The sequence below is a fragment of the Anolis sagrei genome, chromosome X (assembly GCF_037176765.1).
Source record: "Anolis sagrei isolate rAnoSag1 chromosome X, rAnoSag1.mat, whole genome shotgun sequence".
NCBI lineage: Eukaryota > Metazoa > Chordata > Lepidosauria > Squamata > Dactyloidae > Anolis > Anolis sagrei.
The window spans coordinates 34,978,446-35,005,533 of NC_090034.1; the positions used below are offsets into that span (position 1 = coordinate 34,978,446).

Genomic DNA, 27,088 nt, shown 5'->3' on the forward strand with positions numbered 1-27,088 from the left:
AGGAAAGCAGGGAGAGGCCACATCATGGGTAAGGAGGGCATGGGCAAGTGGGCAACCAGACTGGAAGAGACTGGACTCCCAGTAAAGCCAAAGCCGACTTCATAAACTAAAACTCCCCAGCCCTGCTCTATAGGGCCTTGATAGCAAACTATGGAGCAGACTCAATTACCCACAAATTGCACAAAAGTTTTTTTAAAAAACGACAATGAAATGAAACAGAATTCCCTTTGTATACTAAAAGCAGAGAGCGAGTGAGAGAAAGAGAAATATGCAAGAGTCATCAAGATGGTATAAAAATGTACAGCCCAGTCAAAAGGCTCTTCGCTTATCAAGAGTAGAAGTATGAAAAGAGCACCATTGTTACAGGTGGGGGAAAAATGGGGTCCCGCACCAGCCGTTTCCACTTTCAGCCGCGGGGGGGGGGGGGGGGGGGGACGGGGGGACGGGGGGACGAGGGTCTCTGGGGGAATCCAGAGAGATCACTTTCTTTGTTCTTTGGCCTATCAAGAGATCTTTGGCCCACTCAGTCTCTCTCTGCTCTGGGTCTTGGCAACCTGCCCTTTACTCCCAAGCACCACGCTTTCTGGAAAGACCCCCAGGGTGACCCCTGCTTTGCGCAGCTGAGATGGGTTGGGGAAAGTGGCGGGTAGGATGGGGTGGCCACTGTTGATATATGTTTGTGTCTGTACCATTCAAGTTGCCAAAAAGAGCTTCTGGCACCAGTCTTTCCCTGAATCGTTGCAAAAACGCTTTCCTGCTACAAAACGTGACTCACGTGGTTTTGGCAACCTATTTTCTGCACAACAATATATAGATATAGATATATATTTATATATGTAATTCATGTCGAATTTTATTTTCTTTATATTCCAGACGACACAGAGCTCTCGATGCTTGCTTTTTGTCTTGTCTCCTTTTTTTAAACGTATTTTTATTTTATTTTTTTACAAAAAAGTTAGATGCTGAACTAGTACAGTAATTTCGTTTTGTTCTGTTTATTCTCTCCCCGCCCCGCCTCCACCCCGACCCCCCCCCCCCCCAACCCCGCTTCATTTTAAATCACAAAGGAAAGAGCAGGCACTGAGATTCCCCCAAATTAAATTTGCTGGATTTTGACAAAAGAATGTGCTTTCCAATCACACAGTTTAATATGGCAACCAACTAACTTGACCAAATGAGAGAGAGAGCGAGAGCGCAAATGTCAGTTGAATTAGAAATTTAGAGTCCTGCTTGCATTTTCTGTCTAGAAACCCCGAAGAAATTAATGCGGTTAAAGCACAAAGCATTACTGTATACAGTATATGGGGATATGGTTATATGCACCAATGGCAAACATCTTGCTCTAAACCCATACGACAACGAGAAATCTTAGATAAGGCTTTGCACATAAATAGGATGCCATATAAATAGGACACCTACAACCCAAATTACAGGCTAAAAGTAGAATCCTAAGCATGTTTACGTGGAAGTGAAGTTCTGGGACTTACTTCCAGATAAAGGCATATAGGATTGCATCCTAAACTAGGGATGGGAATCATGTGGCCCTCCCAATGTTACTGGACTGCAACTCCCAACAGGAATTCTGGGCTTTGCAGTCCAACAGTCTTTGGAAGGCTGTGTAATTGCCATCCCTATTCTAAGCTATCCACAAACTGGTGGCTTTAAAAAAGAGAAAGGAAGTAAGTAAGAAAGATGACAGTTCCCTTTGAAGTGGTCTACTGAAAGCGTATCCAAAGATCACAGATGGGATCCAGTAGTAGGTTGGGGTTTTCCCTCTTTTTTTTCAACCAGCAAAACCAACAGATACACCTGAGGTTTGTGCCGCATCCGACGCATATCTTCCTTGTGAGGAAGATCCCACTTGAATTAAAAGCTGTTGCTATCTATGGGAGCAGGGTGGGGGGAAGCCTATGATGCTGACCATTAAATCACTATCAACCCAACATCAACAGGTTGAAAAATCAAAAGGCGCACTTGTTATGAACACTGCTAACAACAAAAGTCAACTGGATCGAGTTTGAGGTTTTCTTTTTCTTCTCTTTTTCTGAACGAGGACAGCAAAACCTCAAAGAAAGCATTGTATATGTTTGGAAATAGAAACGAGCCATTACAGAAGTCAAAAGGCAGATGAATTGTACACCAATGACAATATAGAGAGAGCACAGTGTGGTATCGCTTACTTCAAAAGCAGATTATACAGCCCACGTCAATTCCATCTTCCACCTTTTTTTCCAAGTCAGTCAACCAAGATTATGTTTTTTTTTCTTTTTTCCTCCTTTCATCAAAATCCATCAAACTCAGCTCAACAGTTCTACGTTTCCCATAGATCAAAGAATAAAACCTCCACAATAGGCCACAAAAAAGAAAAAAAAAGAAAGTATTATCATTGCCATTTTTTTTCCTTGAAAAATTCACAGTTCAAAAGGCGGGGGAAGGGGGGAGGGAGGGGAGGAAAAAGTGCTAGTTTAAATGACCGTACCAAAGGTATACTTGGAGTATCGGTAGGGGTTTTTTTTCCTTCTTCTTTCACACATGACGTCTTTGTCTTCTTCGACTTCCTCTTCCCCATCTCATGACCTTCATCCCCTAACTTGGCAACATCCGCATAGAAGAGTCGGCTCAGAACAGGAACCGTTCGTTTGACGTAAGCTTGTCTTTCCGAATCCTCCGATGGGAAGTGGAAAGGGCAGAGGGAGGTGGGTGGGAATCTGGTCGGTCCTCCCAAGGCAGAAGAGTCCCTACTCTAAGGATGCCGCTCCAGGACCAGCTGATGCTTCGGTCCCCCGGCCCCTGGTCCCCCGCCTGCATAGAGATCTGCCGCCCGGTGGCTTCCATCGATGCAAAATGTCAAGGCCCTCTGAATCTGAATGGCAGTGATGGTTGAATGAGATCCTGTGTGAGTTGAGTCTTTGTTGAAGTTGAGGAAAAAAAATAAGAAGAAGAATAAAACAAGCAGCTGGACCTTAGCCCTGGAAGAGAAGAGTCAAAGCCAGTTATTCCCAAGAATGGGATCAGAGAAGAAGATTTTGCTGTTTTGGGCAGACCACGTCCCCCCCAAAACAAAGAACATGTTTGAAAAGGATCATTGGGCTCTTCCCTATCCTCCTCCTTGCCAGGTGAGATTTCTCCCTTTTCCACCCCGGGTTTCTTCTCTTCCTTTTGAACATTTTGTTTGTCTGGTTTTCCCCCTCCCTGACCTTCTCTCTCCATCCTCACTCTTTTCTACAGTATTTCTTCAATCCTAAGACACTTTTCAGCCTAGATAAACATCTCCAAAATGGAGTGTGTCTTTGAATCGCAAGGATATCTTACATCTTTTTGTTGATGCTGAAATTAGGGTGCATCTTACAATCAATGGCATCTTACAATTGAAGAACTATGGTATTTCTGCGTTTTCCTTGGTAGCTAGAATTGGGCATGGCAAGACACTGGCCTCAGGTGGCAGCTGCTAGGGAAGGCCGACCCCTTGGTTGTTGCTGTTTTGTGCCCCAACCATTGTCCTCTCTTGGCATGGCACTGTTGACTTGGCTTGTCCTGGTCTTTATAAACTGGACTAATGCTCTCAAGTTTGGTAAAGGATGCCATCCCATTGGCACCACCCATTGCCACCACCCAACTGGTCATCCAATCATCCTCTGAATACTGAATGGGGAAGATGTGGGGGCATTCTGATGTTTCCAAAAGCCAAATTGTTTCAAGTTGGCTCTGTCAGTGTATTTTTCTCCTTTTTTTAAAAAGCTGTGTAAATCAGGGTAGATATTTCAACCGTACCTACTCAAATGTTCTCTACATGAACGGGTGCCAGAGGTGTGAAAACTCCATCCTGAAGCATCACTGCACCTCCAGAAACATCCCAGGTTTTCATGTGCTGAGGGCAAAGCTCTGTAAAGTTCTGTTACTTTATTCAGTGGAACACAGTTGTGATCTGGAAGGTTTCTCATCCCAGGAGCTCCATAAAAGCCCTCTACAGATCTCCCCACAAGAGAAAAACTGGGAAGCTGCTGGACATGATGTGACATTGGGGCAGAGCTTTTCCACCTCGGACCCCTTTTGGCTTAATAAATATTTATGTGACACCGGATATATAGGTATATAAAACAGCTACAAAATTCAAACATATACTGATAACAAACCACTATTTACAAGGTTTGCTGAAAGGCTAATTTTCCTTTTTATGAAACACAGCTGAAGCATCTTCTGCAGCATCCACTGTAAACACTCCACAATAGATTCGTGTAAATATCTAAAACAACAGGCATTCAGAAGATTTTTTTTTTCGTAGCCTAAACACTGAGCTAAGGGGACCCCATTCAGGGTTGGGGCCCACAGTTTAAGAAGCAGTGCATTAGGGGATAAGTTCAACAGGACTGCCCACAATGTAGCCCAACACATAAACAAGCAAATGTTTGTGCAGATTTGTTTTGTTGTCTAAATAATCTCTTAAGAACAAGAGCAAGAATGGTAAGCACTAGGGATAACACAACATACTAGTCGCCACAAAGTCCCCCAGAGTACTTCAGGCCGCAGTTTGGAGCCATTACCATTTCAGTCTATTGGTCCATTTAGTTTCCAAGATCAGACAGGATCTGGTGTCTTTAGGTCATTTAGGTCCTTTGTTACCTGCCTCCAATACTGGAGGTCATCTACAGCCATATTGTTTGAATTACTGGAGTACAGACAGTTCTGTTCAGTTGCTGTTGAGATGCTCTCTCTCCCCTGACATGTTTGCATGGACTTTTTAAAAACATCTGAATAATGCCTGTAAGACTTCCTAGATAGGAAGAACTTTCCCGCTGTCCAGTCTGCTGACACAACTGCATCTAGACTGCGGAATCTGACTGCAAAAATTCCATTCCAGTGCCAAGTCAATACTGAGTGTGAAGAAAAGGAGACTTGACTAAGCCTAGGATCTTTCTTCTACTCTTCCATAAGCTGATACCATGTGGATTTTACTTCCAGGGCTACCACAGACATAGCACTGGTTAGTTTGGAACAAGATAGCAGTTGGTGTCAAACATCTTAGCAAGGAAAAGACAACTTGTCCTTATCACGGAATGACTGACATGGTCTCCTGTACAGGTTTGTTTATTGAACAAAATGCTGACCTGTTTCTCCCAGGGCAAATATCCCATATCAAGCCAAAATAAAATGTACCATATTTACTTTATTCTAATCTGCACCTTTTTTGGCCAAATTACATAGCTAAACGTCTGGTGTGCATTAGATTCGATGTCACGTTAGAATCGCGGATGTAAACTCACTTGCATCCCTTCATCAGGCCGAGACTGGCTCATTCGCTAGCTTTGACCTGACAGAGGAGCATGGCTTTCCAACTGCCCTCATTCACAAGGCCTTCAAAACCTCTGCATCAGTTTTGAAGGCCTCATAAATGAGACCTTATTTTGGAAGTCACTGCTCAGCCTGAGGGAAGGACATGGCTCGTCTGCACCTGCTGGCCATTTGACAACATTTATTTATTTATTTATTATTTACAGTATTTATATTCCATCCTTCTCACCCCGCAGGGGACTCATTTGCCTCTCATAAGGAGGGCTTCTTCAAGTTCCCTTTTGGGAGGGTTTCCTTTGGGCACCTGCATTCCTCAAAGGTGCACAGTAATGTGGGAGCAGATGGGGCAAGTGTTACCCATTAAGGAGATTTAAAGTAGCTGTACCAGGGCTTCAGGCATATTACATCACAACCTCCAAGGCCATGAAGTCTGGAGAAGATGGGAATTGCAGTCCTAATCCCTCTGGGGGAGTAAACTAATCTGACGGAGAGCATCCTGGATCTACTGGAAGACTTCTCATCAGCTTCTCCTCCCGGACATTTTCAGCAGCTCCTCATCTTGAAAGGCAAGAGGCTCCACTGACCGAGCCTTGAGTCTGCTGTGTGCTTCTGTGACAGATTATTATTTGCTCCACATGACAACATTTCCTTCAAAGTGTGGTGTGAAATAGAGATTGGAAAGGGCACACACTCACAAGCCAGGGCCGCCTTTTATCTGCCTGAGAAGGAACCGGGGAAGGGAAGATAACGCGGCAGCAGTGCAAGGTCATGCACAACAAACAAGACACGTTAATCACAAGCCCCAAGTATGGCGAAAAGGACCTACCATGCATGCAAATTAGACCCAGGAGTCAACAGGCTGGGGTTTAGGATCACGGGCATCCACCAGAGTCACTGAAGCCCTATTGCTCCTGTTTATGGTTTTCCTACTTGTGTCATTCTGCAGCAGACAGGGTGAGGCGTTAAAAAGGCAAAACAGAGCAGATTAATTGACACACAGACAGACAGACAGGCAAAGTCGACAGTTCAAAAGGCTTACAAGAAAGCGTTAGAGAGAAAGAGAGAGAAAGAAAGAGAACATATCAGCAAAAGATGTGCTTCATCGCAAATGCCCATAACATCTGAGAGCATCAAGCAGACCACGCTGGATGGAGCAGCGCATCTGTCACTAATAGCAGCTGAGCCCATGGATTGTGAGCACTCCAATTCAACACACATTTTATAGTTGAGATGATGGTGGTAGTACACCCCCTAATACCAGGGAGAGGAAATCAGGAGGCACAAGAGCAGGGGGAAGATTTGGGTCAAGGCCTCACATCAATGCCCATCTGGCCCACGGACTGCAAGCATCGGCAGGCATTCTGGCCCCCACAATCAGATTCCCCCATAGCACCATTACAGTTTCAGGTTCTCAAAGCAACAATTATGAGTTAACATTAAGTAAGCAAGCCTAGGTATATTGCTTGGAAGAGAATGCTGGCACATCACTTGGTCCACAGGACAGGTTAGTTGTCTAGGAGATGTTACAGTAGTCATTCAGCAGGATATGCCCAGGGAACAAACAGAAGCTGACACATCAACACCACACAGCTCCATGACTGGCATTTGGTCAAGATCTGCTCTGGAATGCTAGGAGGAAAAGCACTGCTACCCGTAGCTGGCACCTTCAGAGTCCTGCCAAGGCCTGTCACCGATGTCTGTAATGCTAAGGTCTACTCTTTCAATACTACCAACCTGTCACTGAAGTCTGAGTAATGTCAACTGAGTGGATCTAACTGTACTTTAAACTTCTCACAGGGCAACTGACCAGCCCTTCTTATGAGCCACTGTGGGAAATTAAAAGGCTGGCTATGAACCATAACAAGTAGTTGTTTTGAATAGCCACATGGCTAACACTACAATTATTACATTTGCAATATTTTTCTGAAGAGCTCAGGGTGCCTAAGGATGCAATAATTATTGTGCTCAGGGTCAAATCCATATAGTTCTACCAGCTAGTCACGCGTCATGTCCTCTTCAGACTAACTCTGAAGCACTGACTGATTCTAGCCAGATTTTTCATGGCTAACACAAGACCTGGAAGTTGCAGGTGGCTGTAGTTTCCTGGCACTTGTTGCTGAGGAGGCAGATGAAGGGTAGGTCAAATGAAGCAACCAGACGTCACCTTCAATGGCTTCCTGGTGACAGGGGCAGCTTTAAGGGTCACTGAGGGATCATCATGCATGTGATGCTACAGTCCTCGTCCACTGACCATTCTGCTTAGTGCAATGGCATAAGTAAAGCAGAACAGGGGGTAAAGAGGGCAGTATGTCACAGTCACACCAGTGCTTGGAAACTCTTGGGCACAGGCCCAGCTAAATAAAGCACTCGACTTATCGGATTTGTCCCCAAGAGTGTAATCACAAGACAATAGATTATATTTATGAGGCAGGCAGATGAACAGGACACTGGACAAAGTGACTGAATCTGAACACAGTCTTGGCTATTGACTACAAGCACAAACATTTGCACACTCTCTGTGTTTCACCAGCATGGAAAGCCCAAGGGAGAAGAGATGATTGTTAGAACCAAGTTTCCTGCACAGCTATAACCTGTGGAGTTGGGGCTAGTTTTAGGTGAAAGAATGGTAAGCAAGAAAACCAAAGCAGAAAGAGAAGTGTGCTTTTTGTTTTCAACTCCAGCTGCTTGAATATTCCCAGCCAGCATACCTAATGGCTATTGCTGGTGCTGGCATGACCTCAGACAGAGAAGCCTGCCAGGAAAAGTGGCCTATTAGTGTGAGTTTTCCTGGTGCCTTGGGTTTTCTTCCCTTTTCAATCGTCTTCTAATCATCTCTAGGAAAGTGACATCCCAGGATGAAGGGTGATGCTGAGAAAATGAGATGACGCTGTGGGATCTTGGAGTACCAGAGATCCCTGCCTCACAAGCTGTGGGGTGCGGAAGGCAGAGCAATGACTGAAAATCCCCTCTGCTTGAAAATCTGAGTCTCTCTTTTTACATAGCAGAGAAATAATCTTTTAAGAGGTAACTATCTTTGCATCCAGGGGAGTGGGTAGATGCACAGGAACAACTTTGGGGAGACACCCCAAGAACCCTTGAGCTTGGCAGCTGATGAAAATGACAGGCAGCACCAACACAGAAACCAAGGGTGAGGATTATTTATACAGAGAGAAGGCTCCTGAGGGTTGATTTCCACCCTCGACAAATGGGGGAAAAAGCAAGCGGCCCTCAGTAGAAAAGAACAAAATGAAAACACTGGCCTTTTATGTTACTCACATTGCCAGCAACAGAGAAGACAAATGTAACAGTATGATACTGTCTGCTAGCCACACTGTTTCTTCCCATAAAGATGAGCCTGTGTCATTTATACCCATAAACTAGAGGTGTCAAACTTGTGGTCCTCCCAGAAGCCCTTGCCAGCTTGTCCAATGGCCAGGAATTCTGGGAGCTGAAGTCCAAAACACATGGAGGGACACAAGCTTGACACCACTGCTGTAAACCAAGGTTGTGGGAGGTGTTGCTTGCTAGTGGTAAGACCTGCTTACTTTCAGTGGTTCCTTCTCGGATGCATCTCCCATGTTGTCGTTAGCCTTGTACTTGCGCTCCTTTTCACGGTGATCAATGGTGGAGTAGCCATCTGCAGGGGAATGACATCGGCTATAAGGACATTGTAATGTCAACAGCCACGTGGCACGAAATCACTGCTCACTCTACGTTTTGTTCAAGGGGGAGACAGATCTTTACACAATAACATCAAAGCTGGTAGGGCTTTGTATCTTCCACTGCTATCTTATATGATACAATGAGAACAGCATCCCCAACAGCCCACATGACCAAAGGAGTAGTCACAAGCTCATAAGGTCACAAGAAAGATAACCTGTCATACTATGAGATCTTTGGCAGAGGCTCTAATCTAAAAGCCTTCTATCTTTTGGAGGACAGATGAGATAGCTATCAGGAAACAGGTTCCACCCTGTTCTTAAGATACTGACTGAACCAATATGTGATTCAAAGATCTAAAAAGTATACCAGGTTCTCAATCTTCTAGTCTCTGGAACCTAAGGAGTAGATAGCGGCTTGAATCCAATCATATGCAGCCACTCCATTAATAACCACATTTCTTCCAGGCTTCCCATCTAGAAGTCTTCCTTAAGCCTACAATATGCATCCAGTGATAGCAAAAGTTCTACATTGTACTCTCAGAATGGAATAATGACATCTTCTAGGCATGGTATCTTTTCTTAAAGTGCACACTGTCAGAAAGTACATGGCCACCTGGTAGTGTCATTCCATTTGAAGTTACTCCTTTCCCATTCAGAGCATGTATGCTGCAGCCTCCCCTTAAATAAAGAACACATTGGAACAAAGGTTTGAAGTGAGGGGGTATGAAAAACAAGCCAATGTTTTCTATTTATTTATTTATTTATTTATTTATTTATTTATAATGGCATGTATTCCAAACACATCTACGCAACACTCAAATGTTTGGTTTGCCACCATAGAAGCCCCTTTCAAGCATTCCAGATCAATATCCAATTCAACAGGCAAATGGGAGAACACAGAAATTAGAGCCATTTCCACCATCCCCTTATCACACTGGATGAGTGGCAGGCAAAATTGTTATTCTGTTTGTTTTAAATAGTGTCAATGTTTAATTCTATTGCAGTTGTTGTAGGATGTTTTTTAGGTTTTACATTATACATTGTGTTGCTGTTATTGTTAATCACTTTGGGCCTCTTTTTAAGAGCAATCAAGCAGGACAATAATAATAATAATAATAATAATAATAATAATAATAGAAACTCAGATTTTCAGGGTCCAGACTCAAATGGGTCATCTACACAAGAAAGTTCCCTGCTGGAGAGATCTTTCATTTTAGTTTAAAGAAAAATGAGATGAGGACTGAACTCTCATCCTTGCTTTCCCTCTTGCATGTTGATTAGATACAGAAGTAGAACTTTCAGGAAGGGCTAGGAACATAAGAACCTGTTTTAGCACAAATCCCACTTAATTTGTTTGGGCCTCATCGGCTTGAAGCCAAGAGATGTGAGGTCCCTAGTTCACAACAACTTGCCTCAAAGCAGCTTCTCCAGCAGCCATGTGGGTTGCATTAACTGTTGATCACTCATTCTCCACCAGCTGAGCCAATCAGCAACTGGATGGCTCAGTCAATCGGTAGCCGCCTCCACACTTACTGAGAGCAGAATTTTCCGCTCTGGTTTACAAGGGTATCATTCATTCTGGCCACACCATACCACTTTAATTTTTAATAGAACAATCCACCCTGCCTTCCTTGCATAGCTCCAATGGACTTGGTACTGCACCTCTTCTATGAGTACATTGCGCCACATCCAATTTTGGACAGCAAAATATGCTTTTAGGATCTCAGAGAATACTGGGAATAAAAGTTGCCAGAACTATGCCAAAGTTAGGCAGCTCAGCCTACTAAACTTCCACATGATAGAGGAATGATGCAGTGGAGTTCCCTATATTCTCATCCCATCATTTTCCCCAAAGTGGACTAATGTTTGGCAGGTGGGTTGGATCTGTTCTGTGCTAAGGACCTTCAGCTGTAACCGATCAAGCTGTGGCCACCTTCTCGCTCCAGCAATGTGTGTTGGTGTGTTTAGTTTCCATCCTTACCCACAGATTCTGAGCCACTTTACCGCTAAGGACACACTGCTGAGTCGCGTCACGGGATTTCAGACAGGAGTCTTGCCTAGTCCTATCTGGAGATGCCAGGGATTGAACCTGGAACCTTTTGCATGCAAAGCATGCACTGGCCATCTGTGGCCTCATCGCAACAAGAAAAGCCTCAGATTTCGCCTTCCACCAGGGCTATTTGTATCTGAATCAAAAGATTCAAAACATTCAGAATCAAACCATTCAGAAATCCACACCACAACGGCTCAGGTAACAGATTTGGGTGAGGGAGGGGGTCTACATTTCCCTTTCTTTTACAGACACAAAAGGTTGCTAAATTTTGATGTCAAGGTACAAATGACAGGAGGTTTTCCAGCCAGTAAATGATGGGTAGTCCAAGACCTCTGGATGACACCAGATTGGGTGAAGCTGGCCTGGAATGAGGCTACATCACTGGAAACATTCAAAAGTATGAGGCCATAAAACCCAAACTCAGTTAAGTAACCATGCTTTATTGACCTCTCTCCCTCCATATGCATATGTATGGATGTATATATGCCTGTGCGTGAATGTATGTGCATATATGTGTGTACGTCTGTCTGCACTGGATACACACATGCAAGTTGAGACCCTATGCCCACTTACCTGGGTGTAAGAGTACGTCCTATTGAACTCAATGAGAACGCATGCATAGGGTTGTGCAGTTAAAGACTATCGATCCCTTGGAAAGAAAAGTTCTGCTCTAAATGTCAGCTTCACATATGCTTGAAAGAACTTCTCCCAAAGAACAAGCTGAATTCCCTTCTGAGTGACAGCATTCGCTATTGAGGTCAACAGGGTGGCTGATTCACAGTTGCATTTACCTGGACCGAGTTCGTCCATAGGAATCATATCCCGACTTCCGGTCTTCTCATTATCTATAGCAGAGAGAGAAATTAAGCCATAATTCTGTGCGAGAGGCAGGCCAGACCCATAGTTTGGAAGGTTACTTTAAAAAGTAGTTATAATTTCAAGGCTCCTGCCACCCCAAGAGATACATACTATTAGAGTTCCAAAATTAAAATAACTAATTCTTTGACTTAAATGCGGTTGCTACTATTGACCAGACTACACGTGTCATAGTGAAGGCCTGTGGGCCAAATCTGCCCCTCTTTGTTATTTTATGGGGCCCTCAGTTGCTGTACTCTGACTTCTGTTAGACTTCATGACTAGAGCTGATGGGAATTGTGATATGGCCACAACTGCAAGGCTGCAGTTCTGTTTTGTCAAGACAGTGGGGTTTGAATGGAGATACAAGGCTTGTGAGTCAATCATGAAATAGTCAAGATACTCTTTAGTTCAGGATAGCACAATGGGGTCAGTGCCATTTGGAGGCCTTCTTTCCCCCCATTCCCTTGCCTTCGCATCTGTCTCTTTTCCTTCTTTGCCTTTTCATCCTTGCCCTCTTAGGCTGCATCTACACTGTAGAATTAATGCAGCTTGATATCATTTCAATGGCCATGGCTCAATGCTATGCAATCCCACATTTTGCAGTTTGGTGATTCACCCACCCCGCCCAGGATTCTTTGGCAGAGAAGGCAAAAATCTTGTAAATCTACAGCTCCCATGAATCCACAGCATTGAGCCATGACAGCTAAATGGTGCCAAGTCACATTCATTCTACCGCAGTGTTTCCAACTTTTTTTTTTTTTGGACCAGGGACCACTTTGACCAGGGACCACTCTCCAACATTAATATCAAAAGGATTATTAATCAGTTTTGGTCAACTTCAGATTCGGTTTAGTTATAATAGCTTTCTCTAACCTCCTTGCCACGGGCGCATGGCCACAAGGAAGGGAGCGTGGTCCATGGGGTGTTGCAATGGTATAGTAACGGTGAGGCCGCCAACCATATTTTAGTTCTTGTGGACCACTGATGATCCACAGAACACAGGTTGGAAACCACTGTTATAAAGTCAGCCACGGTAAACCAGGATACTTTTGGCTATACACAGGTTGCATTGCACTATGAAATTGAATTCCCCTAGCTCAGTGCGATGGCATCCTGGGAGTTGTATCTTACAAGGTCTTTGCTTCGCGGACCATATTTTAATTCTCCAGGACCAGTAGTGGTGCATGGACCACAGGGTGGGAACCAGTGTTCTACAGCGTAGCTGCAACCCTATTTACATACAAATGTACCTTCCACTAACAAAGCGCTGAATGGGATCAAATCAGTAGTAGTTAACCCGGTGCCTACCAGGTGATTTAGAATACAACTTTTAGCATCCCTGCTGCTGTTTAATTGTAAAGGCTGATTCAATCTGTAGGTCAAAATATCTATAGCATGTGTGTCAAAGTCAAAGCCTGTAGGGCAGATCCAGCCCCCTTTTATGTGCCCCCCCCCCCCTAGATGCTGGACTCCAGCTCCTGAATTCCTCAACACTAGAAGTCATGACTAGGGATGACATCTGGGAGGCTGCCATTTGTTTGTTCAGTCAGAGGAATGAGGTTTGGATTGAGATCCAAGACTTGTGGATGTGATGCCTGATTTTAAAACCTCCTTTAACCTTTCCCCAGCCTCAGGGCCACAAGGGCTATTGGGCTGCAGTTCCCATCATCCCCAGTCCACATGGCAGATCATCAAAAGTGATGGGAGTTGTCTTCAATAACATCCGGGGACCCAGACTGGGCAAAATGTAAATTGCACCAACCACTATGCAAAAAAACAAAAACATTATAGGTGGCCCTCTATCTGTGTCCCCAGATGGTCTAGCCATGGATTCAACGGCCCTTTGAAGGCAAACACAAGGCTGTCAAACTCCATCACAATGAGTTTGACAGCCCTGCTGTACAGCCAGGGAACCAATGCCACCTGAATGCTGTCCTGGTTTCCAGGATGAACCTAGAGCAGCATTCATTCATGCAGTTTGCCCTTTTGTACCTCTTTTCCTTTACTAAGCAGTGGCCTTTTGTGTGAGTGTGAACATGTTTTTGTGAGTGAAGTGCGTGTATGGAGGGAGGGCGGTTCCCAAACCAGCTCCAATCCATCCCGGGTCCCCGCAGCTTTTTTGTAAATGCAAACCCATAGGCAATGGCTCTTTGTGCAAGGACTGACTGACCTTGACTTTTATCCACAAGAGGCAGAGTGCTGTCATCGTAGCCTGATTTGCAAGAGGTACCTTTGGATCCCTTAGGAGTAGCAGAGCCAGACTAGGATAGAAAAAGGGGGAGAAAAGCCAGAGTCAGCAACTTACAGGAAGGCGAGCAGAAAGCAAAATCCACTTCTCAAAAGCATTACAAAAAACTCATTACAAGAAAAACAATCTACATTATATTTCCTATTTCAGCATGATGCTGCTCAGCCTTAGGTCGGCATGCAGGAATCTTATTTTTCAAGAGTGGTGTATGAAAGATGTGCTCTAAGGGGTTGCTGGAAAGATGCTAGAGAATCATGGCATGGCAACAGACATTTATGAATGGTTGCTACTAAAATTATCTTTGCATGGTTGTAACAACTTGGAGACCCAGTTTGGTGTAGTGATTGTTGGACTGGGACTTTGGAGACCTAGCGGTCACCGCTCTCTACTGGGCCACAAAGCTGACTGAGGCTGAATCCACACTGTAGAATGACTGCAGTTTGACACCACTTTAAGTGCCGTGGCTCAATGCTATGGAATTATTGGAGCTGCAGCAGGGTGAGGCCCCAGCCCTCTTTGGCAAAGAAAACTAAAGAATTTATGAAACTACAAATCCCAGGATTCTATAGCATTGAGCCATGGCATTTCAGGTGGTATCAAACTGAATTAATTCTACAGTGTAGATGCACCGTTATCAATGAACAATCGCTATTTCAGCCTAATCATCTAGTTAATTTGAAACAGTTAATATTAAATTTAAATTTTATTATTGTATTTTAATCTCTGTTCCGTGTATGTTAATATATTTTAAAATATATTTAAAATATTTTTATTGAATTATGTGTTTTAACCATGCTGTCCCCCACCTTAAGCTGTGAGGAGAGGCAGGTAATAATAATAGGCAGGTAACAACAACAAAAACACTTTACAAATCTTCTGTTTCTGGTTTGAAAGTGTTATTTCCTCTCTAATTATATGGTACTTACTTTGGAAGTAGTTGTTATCTTCCAGAAACTTTGTTTATGTAGCTACCATAAACTATGTTGAAATGGTTGAGATTCAATGAGACATTCATTGAAAAACCATATCAAATTGTGCTGCAGGGGGTACCACAAAAAACAAACAAACAAACAAACAAAAAAACCAAATTTGGAAATGACATTTATAAGCCAGGAACAAAAATCGTGTTACATAGTGTAATAATAATGTCGAAAGAAGGAAATAATGTATACTACTTTAGCTTGTTGTATGAAATGTGAGGTATAAAGGTAAATGAATGAATGAATGAACCTTTTGACACCAGGCATTTGGGACTTGGGCCCTATTCATTAGTCATTATTATTGGTGCAGTGTTTCCTTGACTTTTCGTACGACTTCCAAGAATTTGTCAATGAAATGTTGTGGTTCATCTTCTCCTCGTCTGAGGATTCCTGCATAAACTTCCTGACACTGTTGCCTTCCTCGGGGATACTACAGGCTAGAATGAGTTAAATTACCCAGCTCCAAAGAGTGATATTTTTATACTAATCTTCTCGTATACTAACTATTTTATTGGTTGCATTTAAGATTTTCAATGTGAAATCCCAAACTCCTGATTGTTAAGTGTTCTCAAAGTGAGGCAAGGAAGAATCTTCGGAGCATCCTCAGTCTTCACAATAATAATAATAATAATAATAATAATAATAATAATAATAATAATAATGTCGGGTGACAGTCGTATTGAGGAAAAACAACAGGAAAAACTCAGCTGTTATCAGGATCTCAAAATTGAACTGCAAAGGCTCTGGCATAAACCAGTACAGGTAGTCCCGGTGGTCATTGGCACACTGGGTGTCGTGCCAAAAGCCAGCATTTGGAAACAATAAACATTAACAAAATTACGATCTGTCAACTGCAAAAAGCCACCTTACTTGGATCTGTGCGCATCATTCGAAAATACATCACACAGTCCTAGACACTTGGGAAGTGTTCAACTTGTGATTTTGTGATACGAAATCCAACATATAGATCTTGTTTGCTGTGACATACTGTGTTTTTGTGTCAGTAAAATAATAATTTATTTCTAGACCACCCTCTCTCTGCGAGGGGACTCAGGGCGGTTTACATACATATAAAAAGGCAAACATTCTATGCCACAATTACCATCACAAAATATTAAAAATGTAAAATAGACCACAGATTTACTACCAAATGAGAATTGAAATAAAGGAATAAAAATATAGATGCTAAAACAGAACATCATTTCACTAATAAAACATAAGTGCACAAAAATCATATACCCTAGACAATTAAACGACTATGTAAACAGTGCCTGACCTGAGTTGTAATTTGAAATACACCCCAGCAGCCATAAAGTGCTACATGTTAGTCCTCCTCCTCTCCATATGCTAAGATGTATACGTGTGTTTTCAGAAGTTTTCTGAAGGAGAGGGGGGTGGGGGCACTTTTATTTCTATAGGAAGGGAGTTCTAGAGGTGGGGAGCTGATCATGGAGATGGCTCCCTCTTTCGTCCCCACCAACTGCACTTGTGACAGGGGTGGGACTGAGAGCAGGGCCTCTTCTGCTGACCACAGTGCACAAGATGCTCTATATAGGGAGATGTGGTTGGACAAATAGGCGAACTGTTTAGCGCTTTATAGGTAATGACCCGCACTTTGTATTTAGCCTGGAAGCGGACCAGCAGCCAGTGGAACTGCCATAACATGGGAGTGGTTCTCTCCCTGTGTGGAGCCCCAGTTAGTAACCTGGCTGCCGATCTTTGGACTAACTGTAGCTTCCGAACTATCTTCTAAAGCAGTTCCACTTAGAGAGTGTTGCAGTAGTCCAAACTAGGTGTGAACTACAATGGCCACGTCTGGCATCTGAAGGGATGGGCGCAGCTGGCATACAAGTTTTAACTGTGTGAAGGTGCTCCGGGCCACAGCCAACACCTGAGGTTCCAGGGTCAGCAATGAGTCCAGGATCACCCTCAGACTGCAAACCTGTGCCTTCAGGGGGAGTGTGACCCTGTCCAGCACAGGTTGCAACCAATATCCTGTGCTGGCTTTCGACTGACCAGGAGTACCTCTGTCTTGTCTGGATTTAGTTTCAGCTTGTTGGCCTTCATCCAGTCCATCACTGATGATAGGCACTAGTTCAGGATCAGAACAGTGTCCTTGGCTTTTGGTGGAAAGAAGTAATAGAGTTGGGTATCATCTGCGTTAATTTGGCACCCAACTTCAAAACTCCGGATGATTTCTCCCAGCAGTTTCATTTAAATGTTAAACAGCATGGGGGACAGAAGTAAGCCCTGATGGAGTCAAACAGGAGTCCCCCAGCTCCACCTTCTGGGTCCGCCCCTCCAGGAAGGACCGGAGCTACTGCTGAACAGTGCCCCCAAGCCCCATCCCAGAGAGACTGCCCAGAAGGATTCCATGATCAATGTATTTTTATTGTGTCAGAAATGACTTGAGAAACTGCAAGTCACTTTGAAAGCTGCTGAGAGGTCCAAGAGAACCAGCTCTCCCTTGTCTAGCTCTCTTCATAGATCATCCACCAAGGCGACCAATGCTGTTTCAGTTCTGTAACCAGGCCTGAAACCAGATTGCGATGGATCCACTGGACTATTTTCAAGAGTTGTCCCCACTTTGATTTGTGTAAAGTATCTTTTCCTCTAACTTTTGGAGCTCTATAAACTACTGGAGGTTGCAATTTTTGGAGCTCAACAGGAATTACTTCTGAGGAGACACCTCTAAGACTCTAGTGAGAAGCACATATTTAATGGGAAAGCAGGATATAAATGTATACAATCACAGCTAAGTAGTTTCTCTTGTTCTCTGTCTTCTCATATCCTATTAACTTTGCTTTCTCTGGGCTGCTCCCCATTCCAAAAATATCCTTGTCTCTAACATGCAATGATATATAAAAAAGAAAGTATTTCATCAAAGCTAATTGTGTGTTTACCCAAATCTGACTTTTCTTAAAATAGTACCTGGATTTGTTGTAGTGGAAATTGAAAACAAGTTTGTATGCTTCCTAAGCATCACTAGTGGAGGCCAAAATGAACTAAATTTTGGCTTTCTCTGGTTACAATTCTCAATTAGAAGCCTGCTTTCTCTTCACCTGGAAATGGGATTTGCTCCAGCCTTCCTTCTGCAAAACACTCCGCAGCTCTTTGTAACTCCAGGTCATCTGAAGGACATGAGAGGCTGCCTTGGTTTCCCTGGAGGACTGGCTGCTTTTGGAATTAGGGAGGAGAGGATGCAAGGAGAAACATACAAAAAGCAAGCATTACAAATCAGATGTATTCAGGTATTTGATCCAGCAGACAGTTTAACTCATAACAAATGTTATGGGAGAGCTGGCTGGCCATTATTTCGCAAAAGTACTTCTGAAGACATGTTTTTAAGGTCCGTTCCCATGAGGATGCTCACCACATGATACATTCACTTATGGTCATTGTGATGATCAGGATCAGCTGGTTCAGAAAAGTTGACTATGTGCATTCAGAAGTTTTGAAGGACAAATCTGAACCTAGCATTGCTAAATTGGGTGTGCAAACTAGCAAAATTCCCAGGAGTCTCACAAACCATACATTTCTGCCAATATTGAATTCCTTTGTTAATTGTCTACATTTCTGTATCAACTTTCAGACAAAACACCCATTAAAGCAATGGTTTGTGATGGAAGAAGCTACTGTTCAGAGACAGTATGGGTGAACATCCTTTATCCAAACTATATGACACCAGAGGGTTCCATATTTTAAAAATATTTATTTGTGAGAAGGGCAGAACATATATACAGCAACATATATACGGCAAACATTCAATGCTAGGACATAAAACCATAAATACATACAAACATTAAAATCACTTACATCTACATTCAAAGTTACTTAAAAACCATCTCAGGACACCATTTTGCCTCATTGCATTACCCCAAAAGCTTGGTCCCACAGCCAGGTCTTCACCATCCTTCTGAAGGACAGGAGGGAGGGGGCTGATCTAATATTGCCAGGAAGGGAGTGCCACACCCGGGGGGGGGGGGGGCAATCACTGAGAAGGCTTCAAAAAGGGGGTCTTCAAAAAGTTTCCACGTTTATATTTTCAGTGGAAATGGTGAGGGTGGAAGGAGGAGTAATTGGTCGTGCCTGAGAATGTCCTGTGACTAATCTGTCTGGCAAGCAAGCTGGCCTTACAGTGTAGTCTAAGAGTTGTCACGCTGTGGCGAAGATGGCTGCGAAGCTTATAAATGACACCTGAGAGAAACAGCGTTCTCTCATATGTTTTTTTTGGGCAGAAGGTGTGCCGGGAGTGCAGATCCATCTCTGCAGGTATGCTCAGTAAGGGACAAAGTTCTCTTTTGTAGAGTCGTTTATGAGTGGATTGAAATGTTTGAAAATTGCCATACTATGAGTGTGACGGATGCAGAGAACTCTGGATATCCAGCTATAGGGATGAAGAACAAAAGAACCTTGGAAGTGATTTGCAAAAACCGAAGAATTACAGTTGAAGAGGTTGCGGGAAACCTGAATGTGAATATTGGAACTGCCTGTGCCCTGATTTGTGATAGCCTTAAGTTCAGTAAAGTGTGTACCAGATATTTTTTTTTTGGGGGGGGGGGGGGCTAAGCAACTGGCAGAGGGGAAGAAATGAAAGTGCAAAAATCTTTCGAGATCCCTCTTATTTTTTTTAGATTTTGGAATATTTGCATACAACTAATGAAGTAACCTGTTAGTGACAGAGCTTGGAGAGTATGCAGATAAAAGCCTGCCTCACAAAGTATGCACAGAGAAAGCAGCCTCTCTCCAACTCTGTAATGGCTCAAAGGAGATTCATTTGAGATCATCACCCATCTCCTTAGAATCGTCTGAATGTCGGCCAGTTTATTCTGTTAACAGCCAGAACGTTGCCACCAATATAATGGAATGCAGCAAAAGGACAAACATCTCCCTGTCTGCCAATAAATGCCTCGATTTCCTTAAATGATGATGCATGATAAATGTGTGTCGGATGCTCAGGAATAGAGCAGGCGTCAAGGGACCCTGTCCCAAGATGACTGATCGTTGCATTCTATTGATCTTGCCTCTCAAGTCAACTCAACCTATTAAAGACACTGATTTATGATACAGAGGTTTGGCATGTCCTTTAAGAACTTCAATTTTGCACCTAAAAGACAAGGTTGGCGGGTGGCCTCTAAAGCAAAAGGCTGTTGTTATGATGTTGCTGTGATTTTTAAATTTCTTCCTTCAGAGATCTTGATAGCGAAAGCTCATGTGCAAACCAAGCATCATTGCCTGAAAGTTCTTTTCTGGCTGGGAAAGGAGTTTGGGACCAAGAGAGTCCTTTTCAACTGAGATGTCAATCTTGTATAGGAGGAATGCACAACCTGCAGCTTTAAGCCAGTGGCCTACTTTCAAAAGAATAAGCACCTATGTATTCTTCCCTGGAAACCCACAAAAGAAGAAGGAGACAGAGGAAAGAGGGTAAGAGAAAAAAAAGGACGGTCTCATTCATGCTTGATTTTGGCAGAAGTTAACACACATGCAGCCACTCTGTAATTCAAAATCTGCTTCTTCCAACATCATGGGTGCTGTGATGAGCAAGACCACCACTTGAAACCCAAGAGAACCTCTACCAGTCAGAGCAGACAATGCTGGGCCAAATGAACAAATAGTCTGATGTCCCATGAAGCTATTTTCTATATCTTTACTTCCTTGCATTAAGCAAGAGTGGAAAACTAACCTCGATTTGCTGATAGCAATTAGCTTCTGAATGCCTTGCGTCTGGATCAAGGACCTGGCATTTTCGGAGCTGTCGGTAATGATTTCATGAATGGTGTTCAGGACTGCAACCACGGTATCCTCTTCCAAGTTTTTCGATGATCTCTGCTGCCTGCTAGGCAAATTTCTTACCAGCTCGCCCATGGCATAGCTACCTGAAGGTCCAAAAGTGCTCCTATTAGTCAAATCCGATTGGTACTCAAGGAAAGTGATGGAGCCACAGCACAAGGTAGCACTTACTTTCTACAGAGGCCACTGGTTCACTCTCAGACATCTCCAGCAAAAAAATAAAATAACTAAAAAATAAAAATAAAGTACAGAAAAACTTTTTTTCACCCAAGAGAGCTACTAACAAATTAAACGAGGTTAGATTAACAGCAGCTGACCTGGTGCTTCCCAAATGTTTAGAATGCAATGTTTTTTTTATTGGTTTTTATATTATATGCTAAACGTTTTAACTGTAATTCTATGTCTGCCAGGGCATCAAATTGTTGCTGACTGTAAATGGCCTTGAGTCGCCTTCGGGCTGAGAAAGGCACTATACAAATACCGCAAATAAATAAATAATTAAATAAATAAATAAATAAATAAATAACGTTTAGCATCCCTGCTCTTGCTTAATTGCGAAGACTGGGTCAATCTGTAGGCCAAAATATCTAGAGCAGTGCTTCCTAATTCGTGAGGTATTGACCCCTGGGGAGGTGCTGGGACAATTCAGGAGTGCAAAAGTAGCCTGGGGTACAATTAGGGGATGTCAAATAAACATAAAGAGGCAGTGGAAACATAAAGGAAGAAGAGAAGAAAAAATTGAAAACGTGTTCATACATGTTTCATCTATTGTGTAACATAAAGCTAAAATAGTAGTGATTGTTTTCCAAATGAAACACACTAAATTCAAGTTTTAACCGATCAGTGGTCAAGCCATCAGACTGGTCTTAAAAAGCAAGTGTGGGCAGGTAAGCATGTCATGCATTGTTGAGAAGTCCAGCCTGCATTAGCAGGGATATATGCATGCAATGATGTGTTCACAATAGGCAACATGTATGAAATCTAATTTAGATTGGTTCTGAATTGTGTGACAAGTGGTTAAAAATAGTGCAAATGCAGTAAGTATTTACAGTTTTCAATTCAAGCTGTTGACAAAAATAGAGCTGAACATTAATAAATTGATAGCAGTCCACCAGATCCATCCTTCCCATTTAAGATTATTTTTAATGTTTTCATAGTTTTTATTTCAATATGATCCTTCGTTATCTTAATGTGTTGTGGTGTAATGAGGATATTACTATGGTTGATTTAAACAAATAATTATCTAATTTCAAGGTATCTTATTTACAACAAAATCCTTCTTTACCACATTGTAGGATGTAGGTGGAAATAGAGATACATAAAAGAATGCAAATTTGTCGCTATATCTTTCTTTTAGTTCACTACAAAAAGACAGATTTACAGGGAAGCGTCAAGTAATTTTTTTCTTGAAAAGGGGGCAGTAGGTCAGGTAAGTTTGGGAAACTGATCTAGAGGGTGCCATATTGTTTCCCCTTGATTGAGACTGGTGTGGGGAAAATGTAATCCTTCCAGACCAATATGGCCTACCCCAGTTTTCACAGACTCAGGTCCCAGGGCTACTCAAGTCCTGTGTAGCTTCAACCCACTGGAAACCCAAGCACAAAATTACTTTGCAAATCCAAAATCTTTAAAAATGTTTTGGCTCGAATCAGCTGTAAGTGCGCATTCCCTCAACCTCAAACTCTTATTTTGGGATAGGGGAAGGTGTATGAGAAATCACTGCCCAAAGTGAGCCTGTTCTGCACAACAGGGCAAAGCAGAGGTGCTTGTATCCTGCAAGGCAGATTTTGTGGCTCTCGTATTTTATACTTCATGGCTTCAAACAGGCACTAGGAGACACATTGCTTAACATCACACATTAATGCTAATGCATGAACATGCGGAATGGTTCTGCAGGGTCAGATACAAAACTGATGTGCCTCAGCTCAACAAGGTGCACATAAACTTTCATGTTATGTAGCATTTTAAGTGCTTCCAAGAGACGATGCCTTAAGACCCCCAGGTGGGCCTTTTGCCATTCAGTAAGATAAAGGGCTAAGGCTGCTTTTAGTTTTAATACTTTGGACTCTTGAAATAAAACTTTTTTGATGGGAAAGTAATTACTAACGGATATAGCATACATGGCTAGAAATGGAGAGCAAAGGACTTCTACATTTTCAATAGTAGCCAAATAATGGGATAGGTTTTCTTGACTGATTCTGGGCACAACTTAACATTTTGTTGTAACCTTTAAGCTTGTCTATGACCCGGGACACAGTCATCTACATGGATCAGCCTATCGGTTACAATCGGCAGCAAGCCGACTTCATGTTATTGCGCCAAGCATAAGAATTTATGAAGGGTAGGAAAGAGGACATTTTTGTTGTTGTTCAGCCAGCAGATGAAGATGAGGGGATTGTTATTCCAGAACCTGGGAAAGTGGATGGGGTTTTCAGTGAGGGAAATGAGGAGAGTTTTGTTCCTGTCTGGGAGAATGGGCTTGAAAGTGAAACTGCCTAAGAATCCAGCAGACAGGGAGATGCAGTGGCTGGCAAAGACTTTTTGCCTAGTTGTCTCATAGTAACCCCAGATAAGGAGTTGGATGGGCGAGAAAGTTTATCTGAAAACACACCTGCGGTCAGCATGAATTTCAGGCTTCATATTAGGGAAGAAGCAAGCAAATTAAGGAGGTCACCGAGATTCCGTGAGAAACAACAGTGTGAGAAATCTCACAGGCAAGGGAGTCAAGGTCATAGACATGACTTCATGGCTTGTGGCCCTTAAATAAGAGAATTGTTTCCTTTAGAATTCAGATCAGGCAACACCGCATTACAGTGAGGATTTAGAGTCTTGTTTCAAGCTAATGTTTTAGTCTAAGATCTTGGGAGTTTGGATTCATGTTTTTAAGATGTTTTTATAGTCTTGGTTTTGGGTTCATGTTTTGATTCTTGTTTTCCTGGATTATGCTCATGTTTTGATTCTGGTTTTATGGAACAGATTTGGACTGCTTGGATCATTGCCTTTGGAATATTTTTTTCCCATTGCCAATTTGTTTGGCTTGGCTTATTATTTGTTGACTGCTTTTCTCCATTACCTATTGGATTTTGCCTCTCTTATATCTTATGGGGATTTTTCCTTTTTATATGTACTTTTCTCAACTGTTTTACTACTGCTTTTGGATTCCTGATTGGCGGTCAGTGCACGGTGAATTTTGGCTGGGGTGCAACAACTTTTTCCTAATAGCATTGGGACTTCAGAATGCTCTCACCAGGACTAAAATCTTTCAAGGTCAAACTTCTTTTTAATACAATAAAATCTCTGTAACTGGATAACCAAAATCCAGGGTTCCATTCACCTGCTAGATCCCCTCAAGGCAATTCTATGATAGACTTCTTTTGGGTTGGAGAACCTCAGAAATTTTCAAAGTCTCTAGGTCCTCCATGGTATGCTGGGACCAGAGATGATGATGGTGGTGGTGGTGGTTTTATCCTCCTTAAATCAGATGACTGAAAGTTTCAGGTGGGCAGCAATGGGCTACTATGTGAAAGAACTGTCTTTAAATCCAAGAGTATGCTTTTAGCATTATTGGACTGTAGGGTTTAGGAAAATTGTAGACTTCAGTGTAAATCTAAACCATCCATCGAACAGCTCCTCTGCATGTCTTCTAGGGACTAGCTTTGTGGAACTGTTCAGAACGTACCTATGAGGTCCTTGTTGCGACGATCCATGGAGAGGTTCCTCAGAGCGATAGAGACAGCTCTCACTACCTTGTCGGAATCTGACTGCAGGAGCTCTACAAGGACCGGGAGGCCTCTCTCCTTTCGCACAGTTGCCCGGATGTAGGTAGACCACTGGTCAGAGGGAAGAAGCAAGGAGGCATGTGTACAGGGGAACAAAATAGGAGAACATGAGGAGGATCCCTAAGTCTGAAGCATGTTTTGATAATGTAAGATGACTTTAAAAAAAAAGAAAAACTCAAGAATCTTCCACAGATAAGTCCAAATAATATGAAGAGTAAAAGAAAAGAGGTAACTCACTGTCCAGTTTCCAGCACTGAGGTTCTGCAAAGCACCAGCTGCTGCTTCCAGAGTGTTGAAATTCTGACTTTCTGTGAGAATGGACAGGTAAAGCCGTACCACCTCTGGTTGGTAGAGCAATTCAAAGCCTGAAAGTGAAGATACAAGCCACATTTCAGATTTCTATCCATTTCCAAGGGGTCGCTGTGTTAACGTGCAGTAGCAAACGCAAGAAAAATAAGAAGACTAACACGTTTATTATGAACTATATTTCTCTTTATCAGATTCATGGAGAGCTATCTTCATGTAGCAAGACTGTGTGCACGTGTGCTCACACACATATGTAACACTTGTGTGCAAGTACAGCAGACTCTCCGTTAAGCGGAATTCAAGCAACTGGAACACTCAAGCAACTGGCAACAAAAAAGCTCAAATATGATACAGTAAATCTGTGTTACATTAAGTTTGTCTTTGTCTTAATTGGTTTTTAATCACTGTATTTCAATATTAATAACGAGTCAATGCAGAGCTTATTGACTGGTATAATATGGGGTATAGTATTTAGTTAGGCCTATTTTTAATAGTAACTCTCAAGCAACCAGAAACTACATTTATCTGGCATTGACCCCCAGTAGACTCCCAGTTAACCATGGGTGATGGTTAACTGGGAGTCTACTGTGTATATATTCTACATGAACACATACATACACATGTCTATACAAACATAGCTATAAAGGGGCACAAGTGCGGTTACTGACAAATCAATAAAAGCTTATAAAAGCATAGTGACCACTATCAATGTCAGTAATTTATTATTAAACCATCTTCGAGGAAGAACTAAGTAAATTAGCATGTGTAGTAGAGGGGAAAAGCCTCTGAATTAAATCCAGATTTAGGCATACTTATAATAAACCCACTGAAATCATGCGACAAATTAATCATGACGGATATTAGGTCTCATGGATTTCAGCAGGTTTGTTGCAGGTCTGATTAAATTTATGATCAGAACTTCCCAAAGTTACATTTGTGGATTACAGTTCCCAGCCCTCCTGCAACCAGCTGTGATGTAGATCCAAATGAAATAAATAAATAAATAAATGGGAATGTGGTATTAAGGGTCAGAAGTGGCTTTCTAGAGCATCTGAAACAAGTGTGCAAAATCTACAACCCAACTGAATCAACTGATCATGTAGGTCCCAAGCCCTTGAGCTTTGCTACTCTGCTGCTGAGTACATATGCCTAGTGTGGAACACATCTCATCATGCTAAAGCAGTGGATGTGGCTCTTAATGAGACATGCCGCATTATCACAGGATGTCTGCGCCCTACACCACTGGAGAAATAAACACTGTTTAGCCGGTATTGCACCACCGGACATCTGCCAGAAAGTAGCAGCCAACAATGAAAGGACCAAGGCAGTGACAGCTCTAGCTCACACCCTGTTCAGATATCAGCCAACACCTTAAATCAAGAAATAGTTTTCTAAGATCTACAGAGATACTTGCAGGAACACCTCAGCAAGCGAGAGCCCAAAAGTGGCAGGCTAAAACCCGGAACCTCAATCCATGGCTAATATCAAATGAGAGACTGCCTCCTGGGTACACAGAAGATTGGGTGACTTGGAAGGCTCTGAACAGACTGCGCTCTGGTACCATGAGATGCAGAGCCAATTTTAAGAAATGGGGCCATAAAGTGGAGTCCACAACATGAGAGTGTGGAGAAGAGCAGACCACAGGCCACCTACTACAATGCAACCTGAGCCCTGCCATGTGCACAATGGAGGACCTTCTTATAGAAATACCAGAGGCACTCCAAGTGGCCAGCTACTGTTCAATATAATACCAAGATTCTAAACTTTGTGTTTTTTAAAAATACATTACAACTGTACCCTTGGTTCGCTCCTGATATTATAAATAAATAAAGAGGTCACAAGTGTCAAAACTCAAGGTTTGCGGGCCAAATCCGGCCCACCATGTCATTTTATGTGGCCCTTCAGGTGCTGGATTACAACTCCTGTATTCCTCATCATTAGACATCATGATTGCAATGTTAAAATACATATATATATATACTTGGCCCTCTGTATTCATAAATTTTCTGTCCATGGACTCAACAGCCTCTTGGTGGCAACTGTAAGGCTGATGTGGCCCCCCATGTAAATGAGTTTGACACCCCTGATGTAGGCCAAAAGCTGGGCACCATTCATAAATAAAG

General features: G+C 42.7%; 1 protein-coding gene across 16 annotated transcripts in view; it reads right to left on the minus strand.

The window, feature by feature from the left end:
• Window positions 1-436: 436 nt before the first annotated feature.
• Window positions 437-27,088, minus strand: part of ARVCF (ARVCF delta catenin family member) — a 537,576-nt gene continuing 510,924 nt past the window's right edge. For 13 of the 16 annotated variants that reach the window (XM_060785841.2, XM_060785850.2, XM_067473177.1 and 10 more), the window contains 9 exons: window positions 24,897-25,024; window positions 24,560-24,710; window positions 20,774-20,966; window positions 18,153-18,267; window positions 14,033-14,123; window positions 11,796-11,849; window positions 8,835-8,926; window positions 6,116-6,229; window positions 437-2,969 (listed from right to left, as the gene is read on the minus strand). In XM_060785841.2, the coding sequence (XP_060641824.1) occupies window positions 6,128-6,229; window positions 8,835-8,926; window positions 11,796-11,849; window positions 14,033-14,123; window positions 18,153-18,267; window positions 20,774-20,966; window positions 24,560-24,710; window positions 24,897-25,024 (926 nt within the window). In that variant the 3' untranslated portion in view covers window positions 437-2,969; window positions 6,116-6,127. The remainder of the gene's footprint in view (window positions 2,970-6,115; window positions 6,230-8,834; window positions 8,927-11,795; window positions 11,850-14,032; window positions 14,124-18,152; window positions 18,268-20,773; window positions 20,967-24,559; window positions 24,711-24,896; window positions 25,025-27,088) is intronic. The other 3 variants (XM_060785853.2, XM_060785851.2, XM_060785854.2) reach the window with 2 other exon arrangements.